This window comes from Macaca thibetana, chromosome 11, assembly GCF_024542745.1.
Source record: "Macaca thibetana thibetana isolate TM-01 chromosome 11, ASM2454274v1, whole genome shotgun sequence".
NCBI classification, from domain to species: Eukaryota; Metazoa; Chordata; class Mammalia; order Primates; family Cercopithecidae; genus Macaca; species Macaca thibetana.
The window spans coordinates 28,426,348-28,453,973 of NC_065588.1; the positions used below are offsets into that span (position 1 = coordinate 28,426,348).

The 27,626-nt window shown below is 35.0% G+C and overlaps 1 protein-coding gene across 12 annotated transcripts in view; it reads left to right on the forward strand.

Moving 5' to 3' along the window:
- CCDC91 (coiled-coil domain containing 91) overlaps positions 1–27,626 on the forward strand; it is a 366,740-nt gene that overhangs the window by 102,269 nt on the left and 236,845 nt on the right. For 8 of the 12 annotated variants that reach the window (XM_050746729.1, XM_050746737.1, XM_050746730.1 and 5 more), the window contains 3 exons: positions 18,656–18,810; positions 19,838–20,041; positions 20,756–20,860. In XM_050746729.1, coding sequence (XP_050602686.1) covers positions 18,656–18,810; positions 19,838–20,041; positions 20,756–20,860 — 464 coding nt within the window. Of the gene's footprint in view, positions 1–2,255; positions 2,590–13,805; positions 14,473–16,877; positions 16,967–18,655; positions 18,811–19,837; positions 20,042–20,755; positions 20,861–27,626 lie in introns of those variants that run through there. The other 4 variants (XM_050746734.1, XM_050746735.1, XM_050746726.1 and 1 more) reach the window with 3 other exon arrangements.

The window sequence follows — 27,626 nt, forward strand, 5'->3', positions numbered from 1 at the left end:
GTAATGAGTTCTCACAAGATCTTCTGGTTTAAAAGTATCGCTCTTCCCCTTCTCTGTCTCTGTTTCTCCTTCTGTCTTGTGAAAAAGGTGCCTGCTTCCCCTTTGCCTTCTCCTGTGATTGTAAGCTTCCTGAGGCATCCCCAGCCATGTGGAACTGTGAGTCAGTTAAACCTGCTTTCTCTCTCTCTCTCTCTCTTTTTTTTTTTTTTTTTTTTTGAGACGGGGTTTTGCTATTGTTTCCCAGGCTGGAGTGCAGTGGCGCGATTTCGGCTTACTGTAACCTCTGCCTCCTGGATTCATGCGATTCTCTTGCCTCAGCCTCCCCAGTAGCTGGGATTACAGGCATGTGCCACTATACCTGGCTAATTTTTGTATTTTTAGTAGAGATGGGGTTTAGCCATATTGGCCAGGCTGGTTTGGAACTCCTGACCTCAGGTGATCCACCTGCTTCAGCCTCCCAAAGTGCTGGGATTACAGGTTTGAGCTACCATGCCTGACGTAAACCTGCTTTCTTTATACATCACTCAGTCTCAGGTAGTATCTTTATAGCAGTGTGAGAATGGCTTAATAGAGTCATGTAAAAAAAGATATTTTAAAATGAAAACTATTCATTGTCTACATTCAGCACAAGTTTTAGGGTTATCTGATTCTAGCCCTGTTCACTGTCTTTGAGTTATTTTACATTTACAGCTCTTCATGTGTTGTAGGAACTGACTTGAAATTCTGATTGATTCTGCACCTTTGGAAAAAAGCAGTTGCACCTCCATTTGCAATTTATTTCATTTGTTCACTCTCTATAAATTTGCCCTATTTTAAATGATTTTTCCTTTGAAGTGGTTATAACATTTGCCTGGTTCCCTCATTGTATGAGTAGAATAAAATCTTTAGTATATATCTACTTTATCTCTCTGAGAGTCAAGATTTTATCTTTTATTGAAAGTCATATTTTGATATTTAAAATATTTCCAAGAAATTTCTAAATGAAATTTTTAAAATAAATTGATTTATTGAACACCTTTGATGTACAGCACACTAATATTTTTATCATTTCCTATTTGGAGTGTTGCAGTGGTGATATCAAACTACAAACAATGGCAAGTCTTTCCATGATATCTAACAACTAAGTACTTTAGATAATAATTTATTTTTTATTATTTTAATACCAATGTGATATTCTCAGGGTGAAGTTTTCTGATATAAAGGATTGTTCTGTATCTTACATTACATAGTGTCTTGAATATAGTGCTACTCTACGATTGCATTTTGAATAGTGATTAGATAAATGAGTCCAGTAAAGAACACAGGCACTGTTTTCTTAAGTGTGTCATTATCTTCTATTGAGTTTAAAAAATTTCTTAAGGATCTAGTTTCCAGAGACTCAGGAGCCAAAAACTACCTCAGCAGGAACCTAACATTTTAAAATGATGTGTTCAAAACATACCACGTTAGCTTAAGGTGTGATATAATTTTTTTCTTCCACTTCAGAAATTGCATAGAATTTTGTTCACTCAGTGTGACCAAGAGTTACAAGAAAAAAGTCTTTTATTTTTAGATAGTAAATTTGGATAAAAGATACTATGATTTTGGAATATTCCTCCCATATTCTTCAAGCGTTTTAGACTCCTTATATAATTTTTTATTATAGTTTACTTCATTAATTTATTTCTACTTTCATTTATTTTTGGATGCTGTGAGATTTCTTCTTGCTGTGATATTAAAGAAGCAGTGGGGAATGAACATTTTTTTAATTTTATTTTTAAAATTTTTTATTTTTTTAATTTTCCCATTCAAAAAGTTATATTTATGTTTATATTATATAATTTTATGTTGACTATGCTAGCAAAAGATTACAAGGTCTGTTCCTCTGCATCTCTTTTAGAAGTGGAAACAATTTTTTTTGTCATTTGCATAATTCTGAAATTTGATTATTGCAATTTGTAGTATACAGGGTTATCTAAACAGCCCTTTGGAACACTTATTCCTCAAAGAAACAAGTAGGGGTGAGGTCTTTATTTATAGTATGCCAATAACTCTAGAAAATAATAAAAAATAACTAAAATGGTAGAAATTTTATCAACGATGTAATCATTGTATTAAGGGAGTGATCGTTTGTATTTCCCGTGTTCCTCCATCTTGGCTTTTTAAAAGCTATTATATATTTTTCCTTCAATTTCCAACCTAGATGTCTTAGATACATCCTAAAATCCATTCTATTACATCTATGTATCTATACATATAATATATAAACATATACATTATATATCAAGGGTCATTTCCTGTAAGGAACCCTTCCTTGGGTTAGAAACAATGATTTTCTAAACACTGACTTTCACTGTTTTCTGTAAATTTTAAAAGAAATGTGTACGCTTAGTTTCAATTTTTTTTAGTAACAGATCTTCATATTTAGATATGCGATTTGGATCTCCATAGTACTTGCAAATTTTTTGTTTTCCATAACAGTGACTTCCCTACATGAGTGATTTTCAAAGGTGTCAACAATGAGCATTGAATAGGAAGATGTGGATTCAACAACATAGATCTGAAAATACATTTGGAGATCAGAGGTGAAATGACAGTTTATGAAAGCAGGTAGTCACCAGCCTCTAATGTACCTAAAAGATGAAAGAATGGGATTAAAAACGAGGACCCGCTTTGGATAATAGGATGGTTGAATGAAAATTAAAGGCCAAAACTATTTTCTGAGTTACAAGTTATAAAAATCATTATTTTATTGGCATATTCCTCTTAAATTATTTTAATCATTAACAGATAAACAGGTTTATTTTTTGGAGTATAGGTAAAAGTGCATGGCTATTTTTACCCATTTCTTATTTAGAATTAACCAGAGTTATTATGTTTATGTAAAATGAAACAGAAATGACCACAAACAGAATTACTGGAAAAAATAATTGCATACTGTTTGGAAACTTGGTGCTCCTTCGCCTGTGTCATGTTTTGACATAGTTAGCTTTTTGTGCTTTAGAAGAGGTCTGTCAATGAAAAATGATATGTCCAAGTGACTTGCTAGTTAAAAGTTAAAAATGAAGAACTGCCATTCATTGCACTTTTGATTTGCTTTGTAGCTGTGAAGGAATATTGTGCTGACTCTGTATTCTCTAAATCTTAGAAAACCAAGGATTTCACATTTAAAATGAAGCAAATTGTATATACTCCTGCTTAAGCCTTAAAAGCAAGCAAACAAACAACATGTCCAAAGAAACAAAATTTTATAGATTTCTACTTAAAAAAATTTTGGCTGTGTTTTCGTGGAAATAGGTGGTGTTGGGCACACCTGATTTCCTGCCTTTGAAGATTTTGGGCATGAGGACTGACACTATACAATTTTTAATAGACCAAAGAATACTGTAAGCACTTTGAAACTTAAAAAATTGTACCTTGACTAAGTCAGAAGATAATGTTTTACATACTAGAATTTGTAATTTTAAAATTATGTTTATAATTTCCCATTTATTAAGCACACACATTTAAAACATGTATACCATCATTACTATACAATAATATTTTGTGTCTATATATGTGGACAATATATACCAGGACAGATTTTTTTCTAGGGGTTGGATGTTATAGGGCAGTCACGTTAAGTTAGTGAAGCTATGTGAATTGTAGCATAGCCAAAAATGTAGAGGTTTATCTGAAAAAAACCTAGTTCTCACTTAGAGGGAAATTATATGCTCTCTTTCTTTCACAGATGCTATTCATTTGTTTTCTCATTTTATATTAAAAATTGGATTTGGATTATGAAACACTTAGTAAACATAGTATCAAATTCAACAACTTTCTGAAAATTCCTCTGATACCTCATAAATTGAAAATGCATATGAATAGTAAGCACTTTACCTTCAACTTTCCATATGTTGTATTGGTCTGATTAGCAGGATGCCAGAAAGGCTTGCATCTCCAAATCTTGTGTTTACTGGTGTGTTGCTGATTTTTTGTTTTGTTTTGTTTTGTTTTCCCACCAAGGCTAGTTGGCCCCTGTTAGTCTTTACTTTGAAGCTAGATCCTTTCCTATCTTATTAACCCAGAGCATGCTTTGATTAGGGGTTAACGTGACTCCTGGGGGTTGTTTATTCCAGTTAGAAAGGATATTGAAACAAAAGTCTTTAGAAGTATATTTTTAAGCAAGTATAGTTATTTTTATTTTTTCTTTGTTATATTTAAAAATAACACACATGAATCTGCTATTTAACTTAAGAACTAGAGTGTTATCAATTTCATAATTTTTCTTCTGTCCTATCCCTTTGCCTTTGTCCCTGGAGGAATCACTGTCCTCAATTTTATGTTAGCGTTTCCTTGATTTTGTAAAAACAAAACAAAACAAAACAAAACAAAAACAACAACAAAAATGTGTGTGTGTGTGCATGCATATATATATATATATATATATGAGCTTTGCTTGTTTATGTGCTTTATAAAAATGGGTTCATACTGTTTGAAATCTTTAGGATTTATATTGTTAACCCAAATTTTTGTCTGTGAGATTCAGTCATGTTGTTTCATATATCTGCAGTTTCTTTATTTTCACTGCTAAATAATTGATTATGCTACAACTCAGGTACCCATTTAATGTCAGTGAGTATTTCGGTTTTTGCCACTTATTTGCTGTTATTAACAGTAACTGGTAGGAACATTCTGATATATATTTTTAGTGGTAGCAAGTCTTTATTTAGCAGTTTTGCCTAGGGAAGGATTTTGTTGAGACCAAGTTATTTTTCCTCTGATGAGTAATTCTTTAGATGTGTGTTTTTTTAAATTATATAATTTCCCCTTTGCTGTTTCCTCTTTACTTTTATTGTGACTTACAGAAAAGCTTCAAGAAATGGACAAATAATTCCCATATATACTTCCTTCATTTTCTTCAAAGGTTAACATTTTACCTCATTTGCTTTATCATTTTCTTCTTTTTCCTTCTCATTTTTCTTATTCTTCTCAGTATTTATTTAGTGTTCTTTTGGTTCTTACACTGAGGGCATTCAGTCAAGATACTATGTCCCAAAGTAACTTGGGTTAGTTTTTACCCCTCCCTCTCTCATACTGTGTTATGTGATCAGGTTATTCATTTGCAAGTTCATTTGTTGTTCTTTGTAATCTGTTTAGGATTTCTCATCCCCCTGCCTGTTGATTTCGTTTTTCTTTTATTGAGTATGTGAAACATTAACATGGTGCCAAAAGTTGGGAATTGTATTAAAACCTATATTCAGAGAGAGAGATTTCTTGCCGTTCATTTCTTATCTTTCCACCTCATTCCTGCCTATCTTCCACTATCCTGTTTGTTTTTGGCTTTATCCTTCATACATTTCCTTTACAGCAAATAAGTAGATGTATGTATCTTTGTCTTTTCATATATTTAAGGGCCTTTTGTATGTTTTCGTTTTGGTAAATCGTTCACATCTTTTGCTTATTGTACTATAGGATGTTTTTTATTCTCTTAACCTTTTTTTCCCCCTAGGTTTTAAAGGTTCTTTATTTATTAGGAATATTGGCCCTTATCTGTGATACATGTTATACATATTAGTTTTTTTTTTTCTAACTTGTTAGTTGGTTTTTATATTTGTTTTGACAGAAAAAACATCTTGTATATTCTGTAGTGAAATTAGTCAGTCTTTCCTTGTGTCGTATCTATAATCTAGCCATAGTTAGAATGCCCTTTCTTATGTCTAAGGTGAAGAAGAACTCACTCATGTTTTCTCCTAGAGTATATGATCTCATTAAACTGTTTAGATCCCTGATCCTATTTGGAGTTTCTTTTTGGGTATGATATGATATATGAGTTTAATTTTATTTAACACATTTTTTTCCAAACAACTAATCAATGTTCTGTCACTGTTATATTAACAAGCCTATCTTTGACGCAGTAATTTGAAATGCTGCTTTTATCACATACTTGCTTCACACATACTTGGATCTATTTTTGGAGTTTCTGATATGTTCTTCTGGTCTGTTAATTGTTGCACCAAATAATCTACTATCTTATTTATAGAGGTTCTATAACATAATTTAATATAGCAAATTTTGATAGTAGTATGTTTTAATATAGTTTAATTTAGTAGATTTTAATAAGAGGGAATGGTATTCCCCATATAGCTTTTCTCTTTTAGTGTTGTTCTTTTCTTTCAAGTTCACTTTTTTAATGTGGCATTTAATGCCCATTTATCTAACTTCATTATAAAAAACTTACTAGGATTGCATTAAGTCTATACGTTAATTAAGAGAGGACTAGGGATTTTTGTGATATTTAGATGTTCTATCCTATTAGAAGAGATATCTTTACCTTTGTTTAGGTCTATTTCTTTGTCTTTCAGGAGTGTTTTAAAGTTTTCTTCACATTTCTTGCTAAATTTATTCTTAAGTACTGTATCATGTCTTCATTGCAGTGAAAAATAGTTATTTTCTCTACCATTACATTCTCTAAATGGTTATTGTTTTTACATATGAATTATATTGGTTTCTGCTGGTTAAGTTTATGTCCTCTACTCTACTGAATGCTTTTATTATTAGAGTTAATTTTATATGTATTCTCATGATAGAAACATTAAATTGTTTTCACCTTTTTTCTGTTTTTATGGTGCTATTTCATTTCTGTTGTTTAATTGCATCGATTTGTGCCTTTAGTACAATGCTTAAAAGTTAGAGAGTAGGCATCCTTTTCTTATTCCTCATCTGTATGGAAACACCTTTAATCTTTTCCCATTAATTAAGATGCTGCCTTTAGGGCTGAGGTTTATATATTTTATTATCTTAAGTATCCATCAGTTTCTATTTTCTGATTGTTTTTAACTGAAATGGGTGTTTAATTTTATCACAGGCCTTTCCAGAGTCTGGAGATAATCATACAGTTTTTATTTTTAAGTTTGTTAATATGGAGTATTAATGAATTCTGTAATAGGTAACCAGTCTTGCATTCCTGGAGTAAGTTCTGTTGGTTCACTGCATATCATTTTAATGTGGTACTGGATTTATTTTGTTAATATTTTATTTAGAACTTATACTTCATTATTTATAAGCGATACTCTAATCTGAAAATCTTGAATTTTTCTGATTTTTAATGTCTTTATAAGGTGTTACTATTAATGTTATGTTAATTGTAGTAATGCTAATGAAGTTTTCCTTCATTTTCAGTGTTCATCTCAATTTTAGAATATTGGGTTTATCTAGTGTTTGAATTTTTGGTAGAAATCCCCTTGAAATAATCTGAGCCTAATGCTTTCTTTGTGGGGTAGTTGCCTAACTTTTATTTCACAAGAAAATTTATTTTTGAGGTTTAAAAAAATATTTAGTCAGATCAACTTTTAGAAACTACATTCTTTACGAATTTTTTCATTTTTCTACATGCTTTGGTTGATTTACTTAGAAGTCTGTAGAAGAACCTTGTTGCTTTCTTTTATTTATTATACTTTATGTTCTAGGGTACATGTGCACAATGTGCAGGTTTGTTACATATGTATACATGTGCCATGTTGGTGTGCTGCACCCATGAACTTGTCACTTACATTAGGTATATCTCCGAATGCTCTCCCTCCCCCCTCCCCCCACCCCACAACAGGCCCCGGTGTGTGATGTTCCCCTTCCTGTGTCCAAGTGTTCTCATTGTTCAATTCCCACCTATGAGTGAGAACATGTGGTGTTTGGTTTTCTATTCTTGTGATAGTTTGCTGAGAATGATTGTTTCCAACTGCATCCGTGTCCCTACAAAGGACATAAACTCATCCTTTTTTATGGCTGCATAGTATTCCGTGGTGTATATGTGCCACATTTTCTTAATCCAGTCTGTCATTGATGGACATTTGGGTGGTTCCAAGTCTTTGCTATTGTGAATAGTGCCACAGTAAACATACGTGTGCATGTTCTTTATAGCAGCATGATTTATAATCCTTTGGGTATATACCCAGTAATGGGATGGCTGGGTCAAATCGTATTTCTAGTTCTAGATCCTTGAGGAATCACCACACTGTCTTCCACAATGGTTGAACTAGTTTACAGTCCCACCAACAGTGTAAGAGTGTTCCTATTTCTCCACATCCTCTCCAGCACCTGTTGTTTCCTGACTTTTTAATGATCGCTATTCTAACTGGTTTGAGATGGTATCTTATTGTGGTTTTGATTTGCATTTCTCTGATGGCTAGTGATGATGAGCATTTTTTCATGTGTCTGTTGGCTGCATAAATGTCTTCTTTTGAGAAACATCTGCTCATATCCTTTGCCCACTTTTTGATGGGGTTGTTTTTTTCTTATAAATTTGTTTGAGTTCTTTGTAGATTCTGGATATTAGCCCTTTGTCAGATGAGTAGATTGCAAAAATTTTCTCCCATTCTGTAGGTTGCCTGTTCACTCTGATGGTAGTTTTTTTTGCTGTGCAGAAGCTCTTTAGTTTAATGAGATCCCATTTCTCAATTTTGGCTTTTGTTGCCATTACTTTTGGTGTTTTAGACATGAAGTCCTTGCCCATGCCTATGTCCTGAATGGTACTGCCTAGGTTTTCTTCTAGGGTTTTTATGGTTTTAGGTCTGACATTTAAGTCTCTAATCCATCTTGAATTAATTTTTGTATAAGGTGTAAGGAAGGGATCCAGTTTCAGCTTTCTACTTATGGCTAGCCAGTTTTCCTAGCACCATTTATTAAATAGGGAATCCTATCCCCATTTCTTGTTTTTGTCAGCCTTGTCAAAGATTAGATGGTTGTAGATGTGTGGTATTATTTCTGAGGGCTCTGCTCTGTTCCATTGGTCTATATCTCTGTTTTGGTACCAGTACCATGCTGTTTTGGTTACTGTAGCCTTGTAGAATAGTTTGAAGTCAGGTAGCGTGATGCCTGCTGGTTTGTTCTTTTGGCTTAGGATTGTCTTGGCAGTGTGGGGTCTTTTATGGTTCCATATGAACTTTAAAGTAGTTTTTTCCAATTCAGTGAAGACAGTCATTGGTAGCTTGATGGGGATGGCATTGAATCTATAAATTACCTTGGGCAGTATGGCCATTTTCACGATACTGATTCTTCGTATCCATGAGCATGGAATGTTCTTCCATTTGTTTGTGTCCTCTTTTATTTCATTGATCAGTGGTTTGTAGTTCTCCTTGAAGAGGTCCTTCACATCTCTTGTAAGTTGGATTCCTAGGTATTTTATTCTCTTTGAAACAATTGTGAATGGGAGTTCATTCATGATTTGGCTCTCTGTTTGTCTGTTACTGGTGTATAAGAATGCTTGTGATTTTTGCACATTGATTTTGTGTCCTGAGACTTTGCTGAAGTTGCTTATCAGCTTAAGGAGATTTTTGGGCTGAGATGATGAGGTTTTCTAAATATACAATCATGTCATCTGCAAACAGGGACAATTTGACTTCTTCTTTTCCTAATTGGATACCCTTTATTTCTTTCTCTTGCTTGATTGCCCTGGCCAGAACTTCCAACACTATGTTGAATAGGAGTGGTGAGAGAGGGCATCCCTGTCTTGTGCCAGTTTTCAAAGGAAATGCTTCCAGTTTTTTCCCATTCAGTATGATATTGGCTGTGGGTTTGTCATAAATAGCTCTTATGATTTTGAGATATGTTCCATCAATAGTGAATTTATTGAGAGTTCTTAGCATGAAGGGCTGTTGAATTTTGTCAAAGGCCTTTTCTGCATCTATTGAGATAATCATGTGGTTTTTGTCTTTGGTTCTGTTTATATGCTGGGTTACATTTGTTGATTTGCATATGTTGAACCAGCCTTGCATCCCAGGGATGAAGCCCACTTGATCATGGTGGATAAGCTTTTTGATGTGCTGCTGGATTCGGTTTTCCAGTATTTTATTGAGGATTTTTGCATCGACGTTCATCAGGGATATTGGTCCAAAATTCTCTTTTTTGTTGTTGTGTGTCTGCCAGGCTTTGGTATCAGAATGATGTTGGCCTCATAAAATGAGTTAGGGGGGATTCCCTCTTTTTCTGTTGATTGGAATAGTTTCAGAAGGAATGGTACTAGCTCCTCCTTGTACCTCTGGTAGAATTCGGCTGTGAATCTGTTTGGTCCTGGACTTTTTTTGGTTGCTAGGCTCTTAATTATTGCCTCAATTTCAGAGCCTGTTATTGGTCTATTCAGGGATTCAGCGTCTTCCTGGTTTAGTCCTGGGTGAGTGTATGTGTCCAGGAATTTACCCGTTTCTTCTAGGTTTTCTAGTTTATTTGCGCAGAGGTGTTTATAGTATTCTCTGATGGTAGTTTGTATTTCTGTGGGGTCGGTGGTGATATCCCCTATATCATTTTTTATTGTGTCTATTTGATTCTTCTCTCTTTTCTTCTTTGTTAGTCTTGCTCGTGGTCTATCAATTTTGTTGATCTTTTCAAAAAACCAGCTTCTGGATTCATTGATTTTTTTGAAGGGTTTTTTGTGTGTCTATCTACTTCATTTCTGCTCTGATCCTAGTTATCTCTTGCCTTCTGCTAGCTTTTGGATGTGTTTGCTCCTGCTTCTCTAGTTCTTTTACTTGTGATGTTAGTGTGTCAATTTTAGATCTTTTCTGCTTTCTCTTCTGGGCATTTAGTGCTATAAATTTCCCTCTACACACTGCTTTAAATGTATCCCAGAGATTCTGGTATGTTGTATCTTTGTTCTCATTGGTTTCAAAGAAGATCTTTATTTCTACCTTCATTTCGTTATGTACCTAGTAGTCATTCAGGAACAGTTGTTCAGTTTCCATGCAGTTGAGCAGTTTTGATTGAGTTTCTTAGTCCTGAGTTCTAGTTTGATTGCACTGTGGTCTGAGAGACAGTTTGTTACAATTTCTGTTATTTTGCATTTGCTAGGAGTATTTTACTTCTAACTATGTGGTCAGTTTTGGAATAAGTTCAATGTGGTGTTGGGAAGAACGTTTATTCTGTGGATTTGGGGTGGAGAGTTCTGTAGATGTCTATTAGGTCCCCTTGGTGCATAGTTGAGTTCAATTCCTGGATATCCTTGTTAACTTTCTGCCTTGTTGATCTGTCTAATGTTGACAGTGGGGTGTTGAAATCTCCCATTATTATTTTGTGGGAGTCTAAGTCTCTTTGTAAGTCTCTAAGGATTTGCTTTTGAATCTGGTCCACCTGTATTGGGTGCATATATGTTCAAGATAGTTAGCTCTTCTTGTTGAATTGATCCCTTTACCATTATGTAATGGCCTTCTTTGTCTCTTTTGATCTTTGTTGGTTTAAAGTCTCTTTTATCAGATACTAGGATTGCAGCTTCTGGCTTTTTTTGTTTTCCATTTGCTTGGTAGATCTTCCTCATTTTGAGCCTTTGGGTGTGTCTGCACGAGATGGGTCTCCTGAATACAGCACACTGATGGGTCTTAACTCTATCCAATTTGCCAGTCTGTGTCTTTTAATTGGAGCATTTAGCCAATTTAAATTCAAGGTTACTTTTGTTATGTGTGAATTTGTTCCTGTAATTAAGATGTTAGCTGGTTTTTTTGCTCGTTAGTTGATGCAGTTTCTTCCTGACATCGATGGTCTTTACACTTTGGCATGTTTTTGCAGTGACTGGTACCTGTTGTTCCTTTCCATGTTTAGTGCTTCATTCAGGAGCTCTTGTAGGGCAGATCTGGTGGTGACAGAATCTCTCAGCATTTGCTTGTCTGTAAAGGATTTTATTTCTCCTTCACTTATGAAACTTAGTTTGGCTGGATATGAAATTCTGGGTTGAACATTCTTTTCTTTAAGAACGGTGAGTATCGGCCCCCACTCTCTTTTGGCTTATAGAGTTTCTGTGTAGAGATCCACTGTTAGTCTGATGGGCTTCCCTTTGTGAGTAACCCGACCTTTCTTGCTGGCTGCCTTTAATATTTTTTCCTTCATTTCAACTTTGGTGCTCTTCTCGAGGAGTATTTTTGTTGAGTTCTCTGTATTTCCTGAATTTGAATGTTGACCTGCCTTGCTAGGTTGGGGAAGTTCTGGATAATATACTGCAGAGTGTTTTCCACCTTGGTTCCATTCTCCCTGTTACTTCTAGGTACACCAGTGAGACGTAGATATGATCTTTTCACATAGTCTCATATTTCTTGGAGACTTTGTTCGTTTCTTTTTACTCTTTTTTCTCTAAACTTCTCTTTTCGCTTCATTTCATTCATTTGCTCTTCAATCACTGATACCCTTCCATCCTGTTGATGGAATCGGTTACTGAAGCTTGTGCATTTGTCACGTAGTTCTTGTGTCACGGTTTTCATCTCAATCAGGTCGTTTAAGGGCTTCTCTACATTGGTTATTCTAGTTAGCCATTTGTCAACTCGTTTTTCAAGGTTTTTAGTTTCTTTGCGCCGGGTTCGTACTTCCTTCTTTAGCTCGGAGAAGTTTGATCGCCTGAAGCCTTGTTCTCTCAACTCGTGAAAGTCATTCTCCATGCAGCTTTGTTCCATTGCTGGCGAGGAGCTGTGTTTCTTTGGAGGGGGAGAGGCGCTCTGATTTTTAGAATTTTCAGCTTTTTTGAACTAGTTTTTCCCCATCTTAGTGGTTTCGTCTGCCTTTGGTCTTTGATGATGGTGACGTAAAGGTGGGCTTTTGGTGTGGATGTCCTTTCTGTTTGTTAGTTTTCCTTCTAACAGTCAGGACCCTCTGCTGCAGGTCTGTTGGAGTTTGCTTGAGTTCCACTCTAGACCCTGTTTGCCTGGGTATCAGCAGCAGAGGCTGCGGAAGAGTGAGTATTGCTGAACAGCAAATATTGCTGTCTGATCATTCCTCTGGAAGCTTTGTCTCAGGGGTGTACCCGGCCGTGTGAGTTGTGAGGTGTCAATCTGCGCCTAGTGGGGGATGTCTCCCAGTTAGGTTACCCAGGGATCAGGGACCCATTAGAGCAGGCAGTCTGTTCGTTCTCAGATCTCAAACTCCATGCTGGGAGAACCACACTACTCTCTTTAAAGCTGACAGACAGGGACATTTTCATCTGCAGAGATTTCTGCTTCCTTTTGTTTGGCTATGCCCTGTCCACAGAGGTGGATCTACAGAGGCAGGACGGCTTCCTTGAGCTGTGGTGGCCTCCACCCAGTTGGAGTTTCTTGGCCACTTTGTTTACCTACTTAAGCCGCAGTAGTGGCGGGCGCCCCTCCCCCAGCCTTGCTGCTGCCTTGCAGTTAGATCTCAGACTGCTGTGCTAGCAATGAGGGAGGCTCTGTGGGCATGGGATCCTCCCAGCGAGGCACGGGATATAATCTCATGGTGTGCCATTTGCTAAGACCCTTGTTAAAGTGCAGTATTAGGGTGGGAGTAACCTGATTTTCCAGGTGTTATCATGGTTTCCCTTGGCTAGGAAAGAGAATTCCCTTCCTCCTTGCACTTCCCGGGTGAGGTGATGCCTCGCCCTGCTTCGGCTCTCGCTCGTTGGGCTGCACCTACTGTCCAGCACCCACTGTCCGAGAAGCCTCAGTGAGATGAACCCTGTACGTCAGTCAGAAGTGCAGAAATCACCTGTCTACTGTGTTGCTAACGCTGGGAGCTGGAGACTGGAGCTGTTCCTATTCGGCCATCTTTGTGCCACCCAACGTTATTACTTTCTAGTTTCTTCTGTTATAATAGCTATATTCTCCTTATCATTTAATTTTGTATATTTGAGTTCTTTCCCTTTTATTGTTAGCTACTATTTTGTTTAATTTTCATTTGAAATCCAGGATTTTGAATAGTTATATGTACCCTTTTTTCTTATTAATCTACTTAAGTGATTGTAGTATCTTTATTATTTTCCTTATTCTACGTTTTAAATTTTCTTTTTTGTTTCTTTTTTAGTTTGAGCTGGGAATTTAATTTATTGTTTTTTTGATTGAAGTGTTCAGTGCTATGAAGTTTTGTTTCTAATCACTGCTTTAAATGTTTCCCATTTATTGTTATGCAATGGTTTGTCACTATTTCTTAAAAATCTTGTAGTATCTTAACAGACAATGGAAAATTAGAATTATTTTGTGCTTGAGTGAATAATGGGATAGATGTGAAAAGATTTCTAGAAAAGCTTGTTTTGAATGTTGCCAACTTAAAACTTCAGTGACAATTTCCATTTACTGAATGCTTACCATGTCCCTGTCACTGAGCTAGGTGGTTGGTATACATTATCTCATTTAAGCTGTACAACATCATTTTGAGCTTTATTTCCCCATTTTCACAAGAGGAAACTTTGGCTTAGAAGAGTTATTGTAATTTGCCTAAGGCTGCATAATGCATAAATTGTTAATGTTTGAATTTGAATCCATTTCTGACTCTAATGCCTATGGCTTTTACCTAGAGAATAATATTGTGAGGTCACAGAGGTACTGAAGAAACATGGCATAGTCAGGGAATGTTAGTAATACTGTGTGACTGGAGTGAAGTTAGCACTTAGTGGTATCATTTCTGGCTTGAGCAAATGGTTTTTTGAGGTATTATTAACATGATGGAAAACATGAAGCAAAGCAGGTCTATATAAGATGATAGGCAGGTTTGGTATATCTGTTGGACACCTGAATGAAACAATCTGGTAGTAAGGTGAGTATAGATCTAGATTTCTGCAGAGTGATTTATACTGGAGATGTATTGAGTATCATTAGCTTAGAGGTGGTAATTTAAATAATGGATTTTGAAAGTGGTAATCCAGAATATTCTGTGCAGTGAGAAGATCAGCAGATATATGAAATAATGAAACTTGAGGTTTATTGGAGAAAGAGTCTGAAAAGGAATCAAGAAAATGGTATTCAAAGTGTTAGGTAGAAATATAACAGGGACCAAAGGAGGAGTTTTAAGAAAAATGGAGGGTGATTATCATGTTCTCTGAAGAACTGAAGAAAGATAAGATCAGATGTGTTTATTTAATTTAATAGTATCTAATATTACAACTAGTATCTTAAATCCAGTGGAGTGATGAAGATTGGGTCGAGGAAGAAGAAAATGGCGACAGGGGTTATGAACTGTTCAGGAACTTGGTTATGAAGAGAAAGGGTCATAGTACAGTACTAGTTAGTATGAGACTCTAGGTACCTTCATTCCCTCTCTCTACTGTCCTCTTTCAACCTCTCCCTTTCATCTCTTTCTTTTCCTCTTTTCTTCTTACTTGCTCCCATTCTTCCTGTATTCTACTCACTTTCCCTCCTTTCTCCCTAATATGATACACTTGGACATTTAATGTTACAGGAGAAGAATTTAACTTGGGACAGCATGGCATCTTATCTTATGCCTATAAATATGAATAACATACATAAATATTGAAATAGCTGTTAGATCAGAATGAAACTGTTAATAGTTTCTTGAATATAGGATCACAGCCACATATATACCTTTAAATAAACATACTTGCTTAATAAATTTTAATAATATTCTTTAAAATAATAAAATATCAACACTATACTAAATGCTTTACATGTTTTCCACAATTTAAACCTTATCAGCAAAATCTCTGCCCATTTTATAGATGAGGACACTGAAGCACAGAGAAGTTAAGTAACTTGTCCATTGTTCTATACTTGGTATGGTAGTGTGGTTCTAGAGTCTATGTTCTTAACCACAAGGCTGTATTCCTTCTCAGTCCACTATACTAGTTACTTTCATGCCTTTAAAAATTCATTAGTAATATTTTTGTTTTAAATTATGATGCAGAATTAGAAGTGGGAATATTTTGATGTTTTGAAGAAATCTCTTTCACTATTATACTTGTATAGAATAGTGAAGATTAGAAAAACATAATTTCTGAAGTAGGGATACCAAGTACAAACATGAATTAAAATTTCGCTTTTCTGTATTTGAGTTAAATAATTGAAATGCCTGGCCGGGCACGGTGGCTCATGCCTGTAATCCTAGCTCTTTGGGAGGCCGAGGCGGGTGGATCAGGAGGTCAGGAGGTCAGGAGATCGAGACTATCCTGGCTAACATGGTGAAACTCTGTCTCTACTAAAAATACAAAAAGTTAGCTGGGCTTGGTGGTGAGCGCCTGTAATCCCAGCTACTTGGGAGGCTGAGGCAGGAGAATTGCTAGAACCCAGGAGGTGGAAGTTGCAGTGAGCCGAGATTACACTATTGTACTCCAGCCTGGGAGATGGGGTGAGATTCCGTCTTTAAAAAAAAAATAAAAAAGGAATTGAAATGCCTGGCCAGGTGCGGTGGCTCATGCCTGTAATCCCAGCACTTTGGGAGGCTGGGGCATGCGGATCACGGGGTCAGGAGATCGAAACCATCCTGTCTAACATGCTGAAACCCTGTCTCTACTAAAAATACCAAAAAATGAGCCTTCACTTTCCTTAAATTTTAAAACACACCTTAGTACAAACTATTTGAATTTTTAGAAAGAAATATTTAAAAAATCAAAGAACCTGTTTATCTTGCTCAATCAGTACATTTAGTCCTATTTACAATGATTTTTTTCCTTTCAGAACCTTTTACTCTATTCACAATTAATTTTTTAAAAGCATAATTGACAAATGAAAAATTATTGTTTTTTAATGTAGATATTGTTGGATTAGTTGTTTCAAAGTAATTGATTTTTTCCCTTACTCATTTTATTGTTATAAATATTAATTGGTTGACTTGCCTACTGAGTCGTAAAAAGTTAGCCGGGCGTGGTGGCGGGTGCCTGTAGTACCAGCTACTCTGGAGGCTGAGGCAGGAGAATGTTGTGAACCCAGGAGGCCGAGGTTGCAGTGAGCTGAGATTGCACCACTGCACTCCAGCCTGGGCAACAGAACGAGACTCTGTCTCAAAAAAAAAAAAAAAAAAAAAAAAAAGCCTATGGGTGAAGCTAGACTATATTAATTATATAGTATGACACATAATGTCTCAAAAATGCAATATTGCTACATAATAAAAATTTATTTAAGATAATTGAATTCTTAGAATATCAATCACAAATTGATGTATTTGTTATTTTGTTTATATCTAACAGCCTTATAAATGTCTTTCTTCAGGGAAACATGCAATTTCCATTGTGAACTGCCTTCCAGAGTTTATGGTAGAACTTCACTGACGTTGCTACTGATGCCAATGTGGAATAAAGGTCTTTATAGTTTAGAAAGCAAAATGTATGAATGGGGCTTTACAATCCCAGCCAAAGTGCAAAATGGACCTCACTTTCCTTAAATTTTAACTTATTAAGATTGCCTTTAGTACAAACTTATTTTGGTTTTTTAGTAGAAATCAAGTGATGAGATTTTTCTTTGCTCCATATCTCTGTAGGTTGTCCTATGTCACTCTGATGGTAGTTGTCTTTTGCTGTGCAGAAGCTTCTTTAGTTTAATGAGATCCCATTTGTCAATTTTGGCTTTTGCTGCCGTTGCTTTTGGTGTTTTTAGACATGAAATCTTTGCCCATGCCTATGTCCTGAATGGTACTACCTAGGTTTTCCTCTAGGATTTTTATGGTATTAGGGTCTAACATTTAAGTCTCTAATCCATCTTGAATTAATTTTCGTATAAGGAGTAAGGAAAGGATCCAGTTTCAGCTTTCTACTACCAAAAAAATGACTCACTTTCCTTAAATTTTAACACACCTAGTACAAACTTATTTGAATTTTTAGAAAGAATATTTAAAAATCAAGTAATAAATGTACGACCTGTTTATCTTGCTCATATCTGTACTTTTGTCCTATGTCATACTTGATATTTGTGTTTCCTTTCAGAACTTTTATATTTGAGCTCTAATCACAATCTAATTTTTTAAAAGCTAATTGACAAAGAAAAATTATTATTTTTCTGTATGGACAATTCAGCAAACTTAAATTGACTTTATTTTAGCATGAAAATTCTCTTTTTTTTGTTGTGTACCAAATTCTTTTATTTGTCTATTAATTGTTGCCTCAATTTCAGAGCCTGCTATTGGTCTATTCAGGGATTCAACTTCTTCCTGGTTTAGTCTTGGAAGAGTGTAAGTGTCCAGGAAATTATCCATTTCTTCTACAAAAGAAGACCTTAATATAGATATTGTTGGATTAGATGTTTCAAAGTAATTGATTTTTTCCCTTACTCATTTTATTGTTATAAATATTAATTGGTTGACTTGCCTACTGAGTCGTAAAGCCATTGAGTACATGGGTGCATCTGTATTGCTCACTGGTGTCTCTTCAGTCCCTAATTCCTATGACTGGCACTGGTAGGCACTCTAGTGCTTTTTTAAAAATTAAATGGGTTTTTCTGACTGAAATGAATGAATATATTATATATATAATATATATATTTTCTCATATGTATGATATACTCATATATATATATGAGTATTTTCTCTATGCTAGAAATGTGCTTCTTATGGCACTATTACACTAAGACTTTATAAAACTATTTTGTTTGCCTGGATCTTACATGGAAATGTCATGTTAAATTAAAAACACTAGTTTTACCTCTTAGAGATTAGGCCCTGAGAAATAGATTTTGCAATGACCGGTTGTTCCTTTCCATTTTTAGTGCTTCCTTCAGGATCTCTTGTAAGGCAGTAATGGTGGGACAAAATCTGCTAAGCAGGATTTGCTTATCTGTAAAGGATTTTATTCTCCTTCACTTATGAAACTTAGTTTGGCTGGGATATGAAATTCTGTTTAAAATTCTTTTCTTTATCATAGAATGCTGATTTTTCACTCTCATTGCTTTTACTTTCCTTACTCTTTTCTTTTACTCTATTTCAGCTTTCTTCCCTTCAACCTGTTTTCTCTTTAATAATCCTATCCTTTTTGTTATTGTTTTTTTTTTTTTTTTAGTATCTGGAGTCCATCTTTCACCATCTTCTCCTGAGATTGTACTGGACCATGACCACTCTTCTGCCATTGGCTGCCTCTCTTCTGATGCCATTATTTCATCACCAGAGAATACACCAGAAAATAGCATTGTGAGTCAGACTATTCCTAAAGCACAGGTAAAGACAAGAAGCATATTTTTAAAGGAGATGTGCATACTTAAAAAATTGCCTGCTAATTTAATTGATGTTTTTTAAATTTCTTTTTTAGCCAATTTGTCTAAAAGACTAGATTTGGTGAGGTGGTATTTCCTTCCCCCTTGCTTGCTTCCCCGGTGAGGCAATGCCTCGCCCTGCTTCAGTATTTCTGCAATAGAGATTCTAATTTTGAGGCTAATACGTAGAATTCAAAAAAACTAGATAATATGTTTGTGTTTCGTGGCACAATTGCAAAGTATTTAAGTAGCCTTAGTTACCAAAGTATGAAATGAGTATCTCTTTTATTAAACTTTACCTGGCTTTGCATTTCAAATCTTGAACTTGAAAAGGGAAAATAATACAAAGAAGAATAAGTATTTCTCTTTTCAGCAAATCTTACCACATATTTTCAGGTATACAAGCAACTATTTCAATTTTAGAGTAAAACCCAAAAATATAGCAGTTATAAGGTTTATTCATTCAAATATTTTTTAAACCAAGCACTTATGCTAGCTGCTGGAGGTAGTCCCAATTTCTAAAGTGTTGTACACAATTTTGAGTCACCTGTTAATTTTGCGAGTCAGTGATGATCAATAGAGGTCATTGATAAATTTCAGAGTTCGATTTACAGTTTAAAATATAAACAAATTCTAGGTCTGTGTGTAAATTTTAAGAACTGTTAACAACCAGATATGTCTATCCTTATTCATACATTTTCAAGTGTAGGAAAAAGTTTTAAGTCTTTTAGTGCATTGATAGCAAATTAAGGAATACTTTAGATTTCAAAATTAAGAGGAAATTTTGTTTCTTACAGCAAAGATCGGGTTGTTGTAACAGTTTGAGGTCTTCTCTTGATTTACTTAAAGGGTGAAATAATTTCAGAACCTTTTCAACAACTTAATTTTCCAAATGTGGTTTCTAGTGCCCTTTGGATGTTTTCATTATTGGTATAGTGTAAACTTTCCTCTCTTGTGTATTTTTTTTTTTTTTTTTTTGTAATGTGGTTTAGATTCAGCAATCAACACACACTCATCTGGATATCTCACTTTTTCCATTGGGTTTAACTGATGAAAAAAGTAATGGAACAATTGCCCTTGTGAATGATTCTGAGGATCCTGGAGCCAATGTATCTAACATACAGCTTCAGCAAAAAATTTCAAGTCTGGAGATTAAACTCAAAGTATCTGAAGAAGAAAAACAGAGAATTAAAAAGGTATATTTAAATTTGCCTAAAAAAGTTTGATTTGCAAATATTAGAAACTTGATATAATCTCAAACTCTGATTAAAAACTCATCAGAGGAAGAAGATACTTTTCTCCCTTGGCTGTAGGTTGAAAACAGTCATGAGCTAATCACTTGGAAAAGCCTTTGATGAGAAATGTATTTTACATATGTACTTTTAAAGATATGAACATCTTTTACTAGGTTTTTTCTAACTATTGCTTTCTTTTTTTGGTTTATTTTTATTTACTTTGAAAGCAGATAATATTGTATTTCTTATTAAGGGGTGAAATTTTGTGATACCAACTTTTCCCTATGGGAAGTTAGGCATCACGGGATATTTGACAAGAGTACTTAGGTATACAGCCATTTTAGTAAATTCTTTACTTATGCATTTTTCCCTGTGAAAATATCTGTCAAAAGAGCTTACCATATTTATAGAAAGTGTATCTAGAAATAGATTATGTTGATGAAATTAGTTGATGTGCTCATATTCATTTGTTGGAATGAGTAAATGTTATGTCCATGTTTGATATTGTCCTAGAAATTAGAGTGAAGCATACAATTTATAATATTGTTAGATTTTAAGCCATACTTCCCATGGATTCTTTCTCTGACAAATGTTTTCTGATATGTTCATTGAAAAAACTAAATGTATTTTAAGCCATTAAATATTACAAAGCTTGTATTTGGATTTTTGTTTTAGGATGTGGAATCATTGATGGAAAAGCATAATGTCTTAGAAAAAGGCTTTCTAAAAGAAAAAGAGCAAGAGGCCATTTCTTTTCAAGATAGATACAAAGAACTTCAGGTAAGGAGATTGAACTTAAAATTTAAAATATAAGCCTTTTGATGAAGCATGTGCTATAATTTCCAAAAGTGCATAATGAGTATCTTATGAATGAAGAATCAGTACTTGCTTAAATATATAAAACTGACTAACATGGGTTAAATTAATGGGAAGACGCCCATTTTGAAAAATACGAGTTTGTGAGCAGCCCCGAGGATTAGTAGTTTGAGGTTCAAACAATTTGGTAAGAAATACTCTGTTTCTAATGGATACATTTTGGGAACTGTTTATTCTAAGTTTTGTTATAATAATTACATTTGAATTACATTTAGAATCCTGTAATCCAGAACTGAGATATTTAACTTTTTAAAATAAATTGTCTCCTTTTCTCCTTCCTAAATTTCCTTATTTATTTATTCTACAGTCTAACCTAACACAGTAAATGACAACTCCTTGCTGTTAATTGCTAAGACTAAAACTTGCACATTCCTTTTTGTACTTACTCAATGTCTGTTTCTTTAGCAGGATTTGTTGGCTGTACCTTCAGAATATCCAGGTTTCAACCGTTTATCATCATGGTCACCACTGTCAACATATTGTATATTATCATTATTTCTCCCTTGGATTACTAAAGTATATTCTTACTAGCCTTTTGCTTTTGTCACTGCCCACGCGCAGACCATTCCCCCCATTGCAGCCACTGTGATCTGATTGAAATTTAAAGCTGGTCATGTCATTCTTCTGTTCTGAAACCTTCAGTGGCTTCTTATCTTACCCACACTAAAAGCCAAGTCCTTAAACTGGTTTTCAAGGCTCTGTGTTCCCTTATGTCCCTTCTTCCTGTCTTTTCCTTGCCTCTTTTTCCTCAGTCATTTTTCTTTTTCCTAATAACCAGAGTACTCAGATTCCCTCAGATACCTGCATGGTTTTCTCTATAACCTTCAAGTCTCTGGTCAAGTATTACTTTATCAGATAAGCCTTTCCAGACAATGCTGACATCCTCTTCATCCACCTTATCATAGTCTTCTTTATTTTTCTTCCTAGCACCTTTTACATTTGACAAATCATATATTTATTTGTTTATTTGCCTGAATCACTGTAATAGTCTCCTAAGTGGTCTTCTAACTTCCACTCTTGTTCTTTTCCATCATGAGTTTTTAATTCAGCAGGTAAGAGTAGTGTTTCAAAAATGTAAATCAAATCAGATCCCAGACTCAATTCCTATTTTCTTTCCAATATACATTTTCAAGCTTCTCCAGTTTACCCTCGGGTATTTATTTACACCAAGCTTTACAATAAGGTATAGGTGAATGTGTGAGTATATGTGGGGAAGGATATTCTTTGCCTGTTGGAGTGGTATGATCCATGATTCACTCACGTATCCCTCCCTGGAATGTTGTTCCTCCTGTAGATCAGTTTTTTAAAAATACAAAACTTGGAAATAAGGAAAAATGCAGGCAGTGTGTCTTTTCAGCGCCTGTGATGACATTGTTTAATGTGCCCACCTCAGGCATACTTAGGAGAATGTACTTTATTTGACTCACTGTTTACTCTTGAATGTAGTGAAGTTACATGTTAATTTATAGCATTTTTTTCCCCTGAAGAGATGCAAATAATTCTGTTTGTTAGAAAAGATAACTTCAAAGAATATAATTAATTGCCCTGTAGGATATTAACAAGTTTTGTCTCTAACCTAGTGCTTTTAGTCTAACACTTCATGTTGTTAAATTTCCTATCTAAATCCTGTTCTTCAAACGCAGTTTGAACCAGTCCTAGCATCTTATTCATTCGGTCTTACAGGATATTAACCAGTTTTGTCTCTAACCCAGTGCTTTTAGTCTAACACTACATTGTTAAATTTCCTATATAAATCCTGTTCTTCAAATGCTTCTTGAACCAGTCCTAATGTCTCATTCGTTCAGTCTTAAATGATTAATTCATTAGTAAATGAACAAAATAAATCTTTAGTATATCTTCAATTTGTATTTACGTGAGTCAGATTAACTTTTTGAAAATTATACTTTTAACAGCTCTCGCTGAACTCTAGCTTCATTCTGATATTTGCTCAAATGCTACTCTTGTGGAGGCTTTTCTTAATCATGCTGTATAAAATAAGGCCCTATGTACTTGCTGAGCATTCCCTAGCCCTTTTTATTTTTTTCTTTCCCATACCACTTATTCCTACCTGTTGTTTTATTTTGATTTGTTTATTTTCTGCCTTTTCTCCATTACAGTGTAAGTTTCTTCAGATTTAGAACTTTTCCTTGCCAGTAGTACCTGGCATATAGTGCATGTTCGATGAGTACTGTTGGATGAATCAGTAGATGAACTAATATCATGCACCCTGCTCCCCAAGGACTAACTACATTGTGTATAGCCACACTTACTGACCTCATCCTTGGACTTACGGTGCTTATTAAAAGGCATAGTACTGAATAATGAGGTAACTGTGTTTTTTGGTCTCCATTGAATGACTTATTCTGGACCCTTTAGTGAGACATACATCTTTGAGAATTCAGTTTTTCCATCTATAAATGGGAACAGTAACATATCAGAGAGACTATATAAAACCTAACATCTATCACTTTGGGTTGTTTTTACGTTAATGACTAATATAAATGCCATCTGGCATTATCATTGTTGTCTCACTGCATTTACTATTAATAGTCATAATCTAGGAGTGATGACTTGAGTCTTCAAAGCTAGTTCGTTTTATAGGAATCTATACTTTCAAAGAAAATTTTTTTCCAATGACTTCATTTTAGGACCAATAGGCTTCTCTCTCCTTTTTATAGCATGGGAATAAAAGAGTAACTTATGGAGTGTTAAACACCTTGGCTAAATAAATTATAGAAAAATGTACCAGGAGGTCTCATAGCCAAATCGAAGTTAAAGTAGGCATACTGTTCAGTTTATATGTCACCGTACCATCCATCTCTGAGGAAAGGATTTCTATCCTCAGTTCCTTCCATTCATTTCATGTGCCAATTCTTTGTTTTTTATTTGGTTATCGTATTTTTCAGTTCTAAAATTTCCATTTGGCTCTCCTTCATGTCTTCCATTCTGTGCTGAAACTTTCTATTCTGTTTGTTTCAACCATGTTCATAATTCCCTGCTGAAGCATTTTTATTATGGTTGCTTTAAAATCCTTGTTAGGAAAGTATCATCTCAGTGTTACCGTTGATAGTATTTTCTTGCCCAAGTTGAGATTTTCCTGATTCTTAGTATCATGAGTGTTTTTTAATTATATCCTGCATATTGTGGGTATTTTGCGTGACACCTTGGATCTTACTTAAATCTTTTATTGTAGCAGGCCTCATCTGATACTGTATAGTTTGGGAAAAGATTAACTATTTTGTTAATGTGAGGTGCAAGTAAAATGACAAGTTCTCCACTCAGCCCCCTTTGATTCCCTGTATAGGAAGGATACCGCCTTACTCCTGGGATAAGGTGGGATTTCAGGGCTCCCACAGGCCTTAGCAGATGCGTCCCTGGCTGGGAGGGGGAGAGGCACCTTTTTACTGTTCCATGGGTGCCTTACCATGAGATTAGGGGCGACCTTGTTACCTCTGGATAGTTATAAAAGTTCTGGCTTCCCACTCAGCTTCCTCTGACACAGGAATGGAGGGTGAGAGAGTTTTTTTCCTTTTGGATGGGGGTAGAAGTCCTAAAACTGTCTTCACAACCACTTAGTTTTCTCTGATACCACATCAAGGTCATCTATGGGCACTTCATTGTTGCTGTGCAAGAGTGGAAATCTAGGCTCGGTACTTGGCCTTTTGTGACAGAGGTGGTTTAAAAATAAAGGTGAAACTTGGAAATAAGGAAAAAGGTGAGCAGTGTATCTTTTCAGTGTCCTATGGGGACATTATTCAATAGGCCTACACTATGACTATTTAGAAGAAGGTATTTTGTTTGAGTCATTGGTTACTATTGATTAAAAGTTTCAAAGTTAGGGCCATTTTTTTTTTTCGTGGTATTTGGTTGGTCTGGGGTGTTTATTGTCTAAAAGCTTTCTGTCTTGCTAAATTGTGCCTTTCATGGCCCTTTTGCTACAGAGGATTGGCTTTTATTGGGGCTTTTGTGCCTATTGGTGTTTCCTGGTTGCTGGCTATTCCACTCCCTAGTTTGGGATATGTGAGGCTAAAAGAAAACTCACAGAACTCACTGCTTTGTCATTCCTTGGATTCCTAGGTCCCTAGTCGGTCTGCCTTCCCTCTGCGTTCCAGAATCCTCTTATATTTGTTTTAATAAAATGTCCAAACTTTTTAGCTGTATTTATTGACAGAAATAGGGAAAAGTATGTCTTTTCAACTTTAATCTGAAAGTGAGATAGAAAGCAACCTTTTAAATTTTAGGTATTCTTTGTTGTAGCTACATCAGGAAATTGATATCAAAACATTATTTTGAAACAGGTAACTTTGAGTCAGTTTTTTTAGGGGGGCGGGGGAAACTAATGAGCTCCTATGGAGTCATTCTAGATAGAGGAAGGATGGATAAAAATATATGGATAATTCAAAATGGGAGATAATACATAAATCTTTTTATCTGCTTTATATTTACTAAGTTTGTGCATATATATGAGTATGTGTTAGATATTCTGAAAGAGTATTTTCAACAGAAACATTTACATTGTGCTGTAAATACCTGATTCAGGAAGAATTTAGAAATCTTAGGCTTTCCTATTTGACCTTTCTGCAATCCAGTTCTTTCTGAGGGTTGTGGGCTTTTTTTTTCAAACTAACACAAAGTCGTTTCTACCTAATAATTTCTTAGGAATAGGAGATGTGATTAAATTTGTGAGTGTCAAAGGAGGCTACTGTATGTTAAATATTTATAGGATGAAATATTAGCAAAGTGAGTTTTTAAATAGTGATATGGTTTGGCTGTGTCCCCACCCAAATCTTATCTTGAATTGTAGCTTTCATAATTCCCACATGTTGTGGGAAGGACATAATGGGAGATAATTGAATCACGGGAGTGTGTCTTTCTTGTGCAATTCTCATGATAGTAAATGTCTCATGAGATCTGATGGCTTTATAAAGGGAAATTTCCCTGCACAAGTTCTCTTCTTTTGTCTGCTGCCATGTGAGATGTGCCTTTTACCTTCCGTCATGATTGTCAGGCCTCCTCAGCCAAGTGGAACTGTTGAGTCCATTAAACCTCTTTCTTTTATAAGTTGTCTAGTCTCGGGTATGTCTTTATCAGCAGTGTGAAAATGGACTAATACAAACAATGAATATATATATTAAATTTCTTGTTTGGATTTATGGTCTGCCAGTCATCCTCTAGATAATTGAGTCTTATTTATGACATATTTTCTGTAGAATATGGCAATTTTTAAATATCAAGGTATCTAACATACAGGTCTTTTAAATGTTTGTGGAGCTTAATTAAATGAAAAGAGTTATTTGTGATGACAGGAACAATATACTGGTGCCTGCATCTCTGTGGTATCCTAAATAAAGCACAACATTTAGGAGTCCAGTAAGGTAATGCTAGATTAAATTAGCTGAGAAGTCTTTCTCCTTAAGAAATGTTAGTATGTGTATGTATTTATAAAAATAGTATGTTTAGTCTGGAAAATGTGGACAATATAGAAAAAGGAAAATAAAATTTATAGCTATTTCTCACCATGAAAATTCTCAATATTTTCACCTGATTTCAGAATACTGGGCTCTGAATTTTCAATTTTGAAAAATATACCCCTCTACTTAGGCTAGGGTTTGGATGTATCTTTGTCAGAATTTTATTCTGACAAGAGAGAGTAATTAATAAATGGAATGTTTGTAAAACCTTTAAACAAACTTTTTAAAGACAACATTAATGATTACAGAGAATTCTAACAGTGTTATTTTATGTGATATGGTCTGATTACCAGGATAGGTGGGGAGGCGTGAATGTGCCATAACAAAAGGAAATAAATACTGTGAACTCTATAGTACAATGGGGGTGTGTGCTATGTCCCCTTTTCCTGTTCTGTCCAGGGTGTGTAGCCTAACCAGAGGAAGAAAAGTGAGTCATGCTGCATTTATCAGAAATAACTATTTAAAGGACTTTCACAAAACTTGAATAGAGAACTCCTCATTTTAGTACAGCATGGATTCCAATCCCTTTTGTGTCCTTTCTTTGACTTCTGTAACAAGTGGGTCAACACCTGTGACAAGCACTTAGGAAACTTGGCAGCTCATCAGATAGCACATGTCCTCATGCTGCCACATTTCTAAAAATTCAGTAACCAGACACAGCTGGTTATAAAATTATTATCTTTGATAGTCGTCAGTATTGGTATCTGTGGCTAACTTTGGGAGTTCTTTTGGTAAGCTTTTTAAAGACTGGACCTATTCTTTCACATTCCATTTTCTATTGCAGTGCCTCCTGGCTATAGCAGCTTGATTATTTGGCTTGAGAATTTAATTTAAAAAAAAAAAGTACTGTTTTATGAAAATAAAGTGTTTCAGAGGACCTTACATTTACCTAATAAATGGATTTATACAGCCCTAGACTACTACTTACATTCTGTTGCTAATTTCACAGATTGTATTACTTAAGTACCAGTAGATATTAATCTCAATTTTTTCATGTACTCTTTAAAAATAAGTACTAATCAGGTATTGGACATTGAGCACTTGGCAAGAGGCTACTATAATAATTGTGCTTTATAAATTTGGTTAAGGGGTAGATTAGATCAGTTGCTTGACTGCCTAGAATAGTTAGCTTGATGATCTGGTATGTAGAGAATTTAGCAGTTATGCCTAGGTAACCCAAAATATAGTGTGTGGTCTTA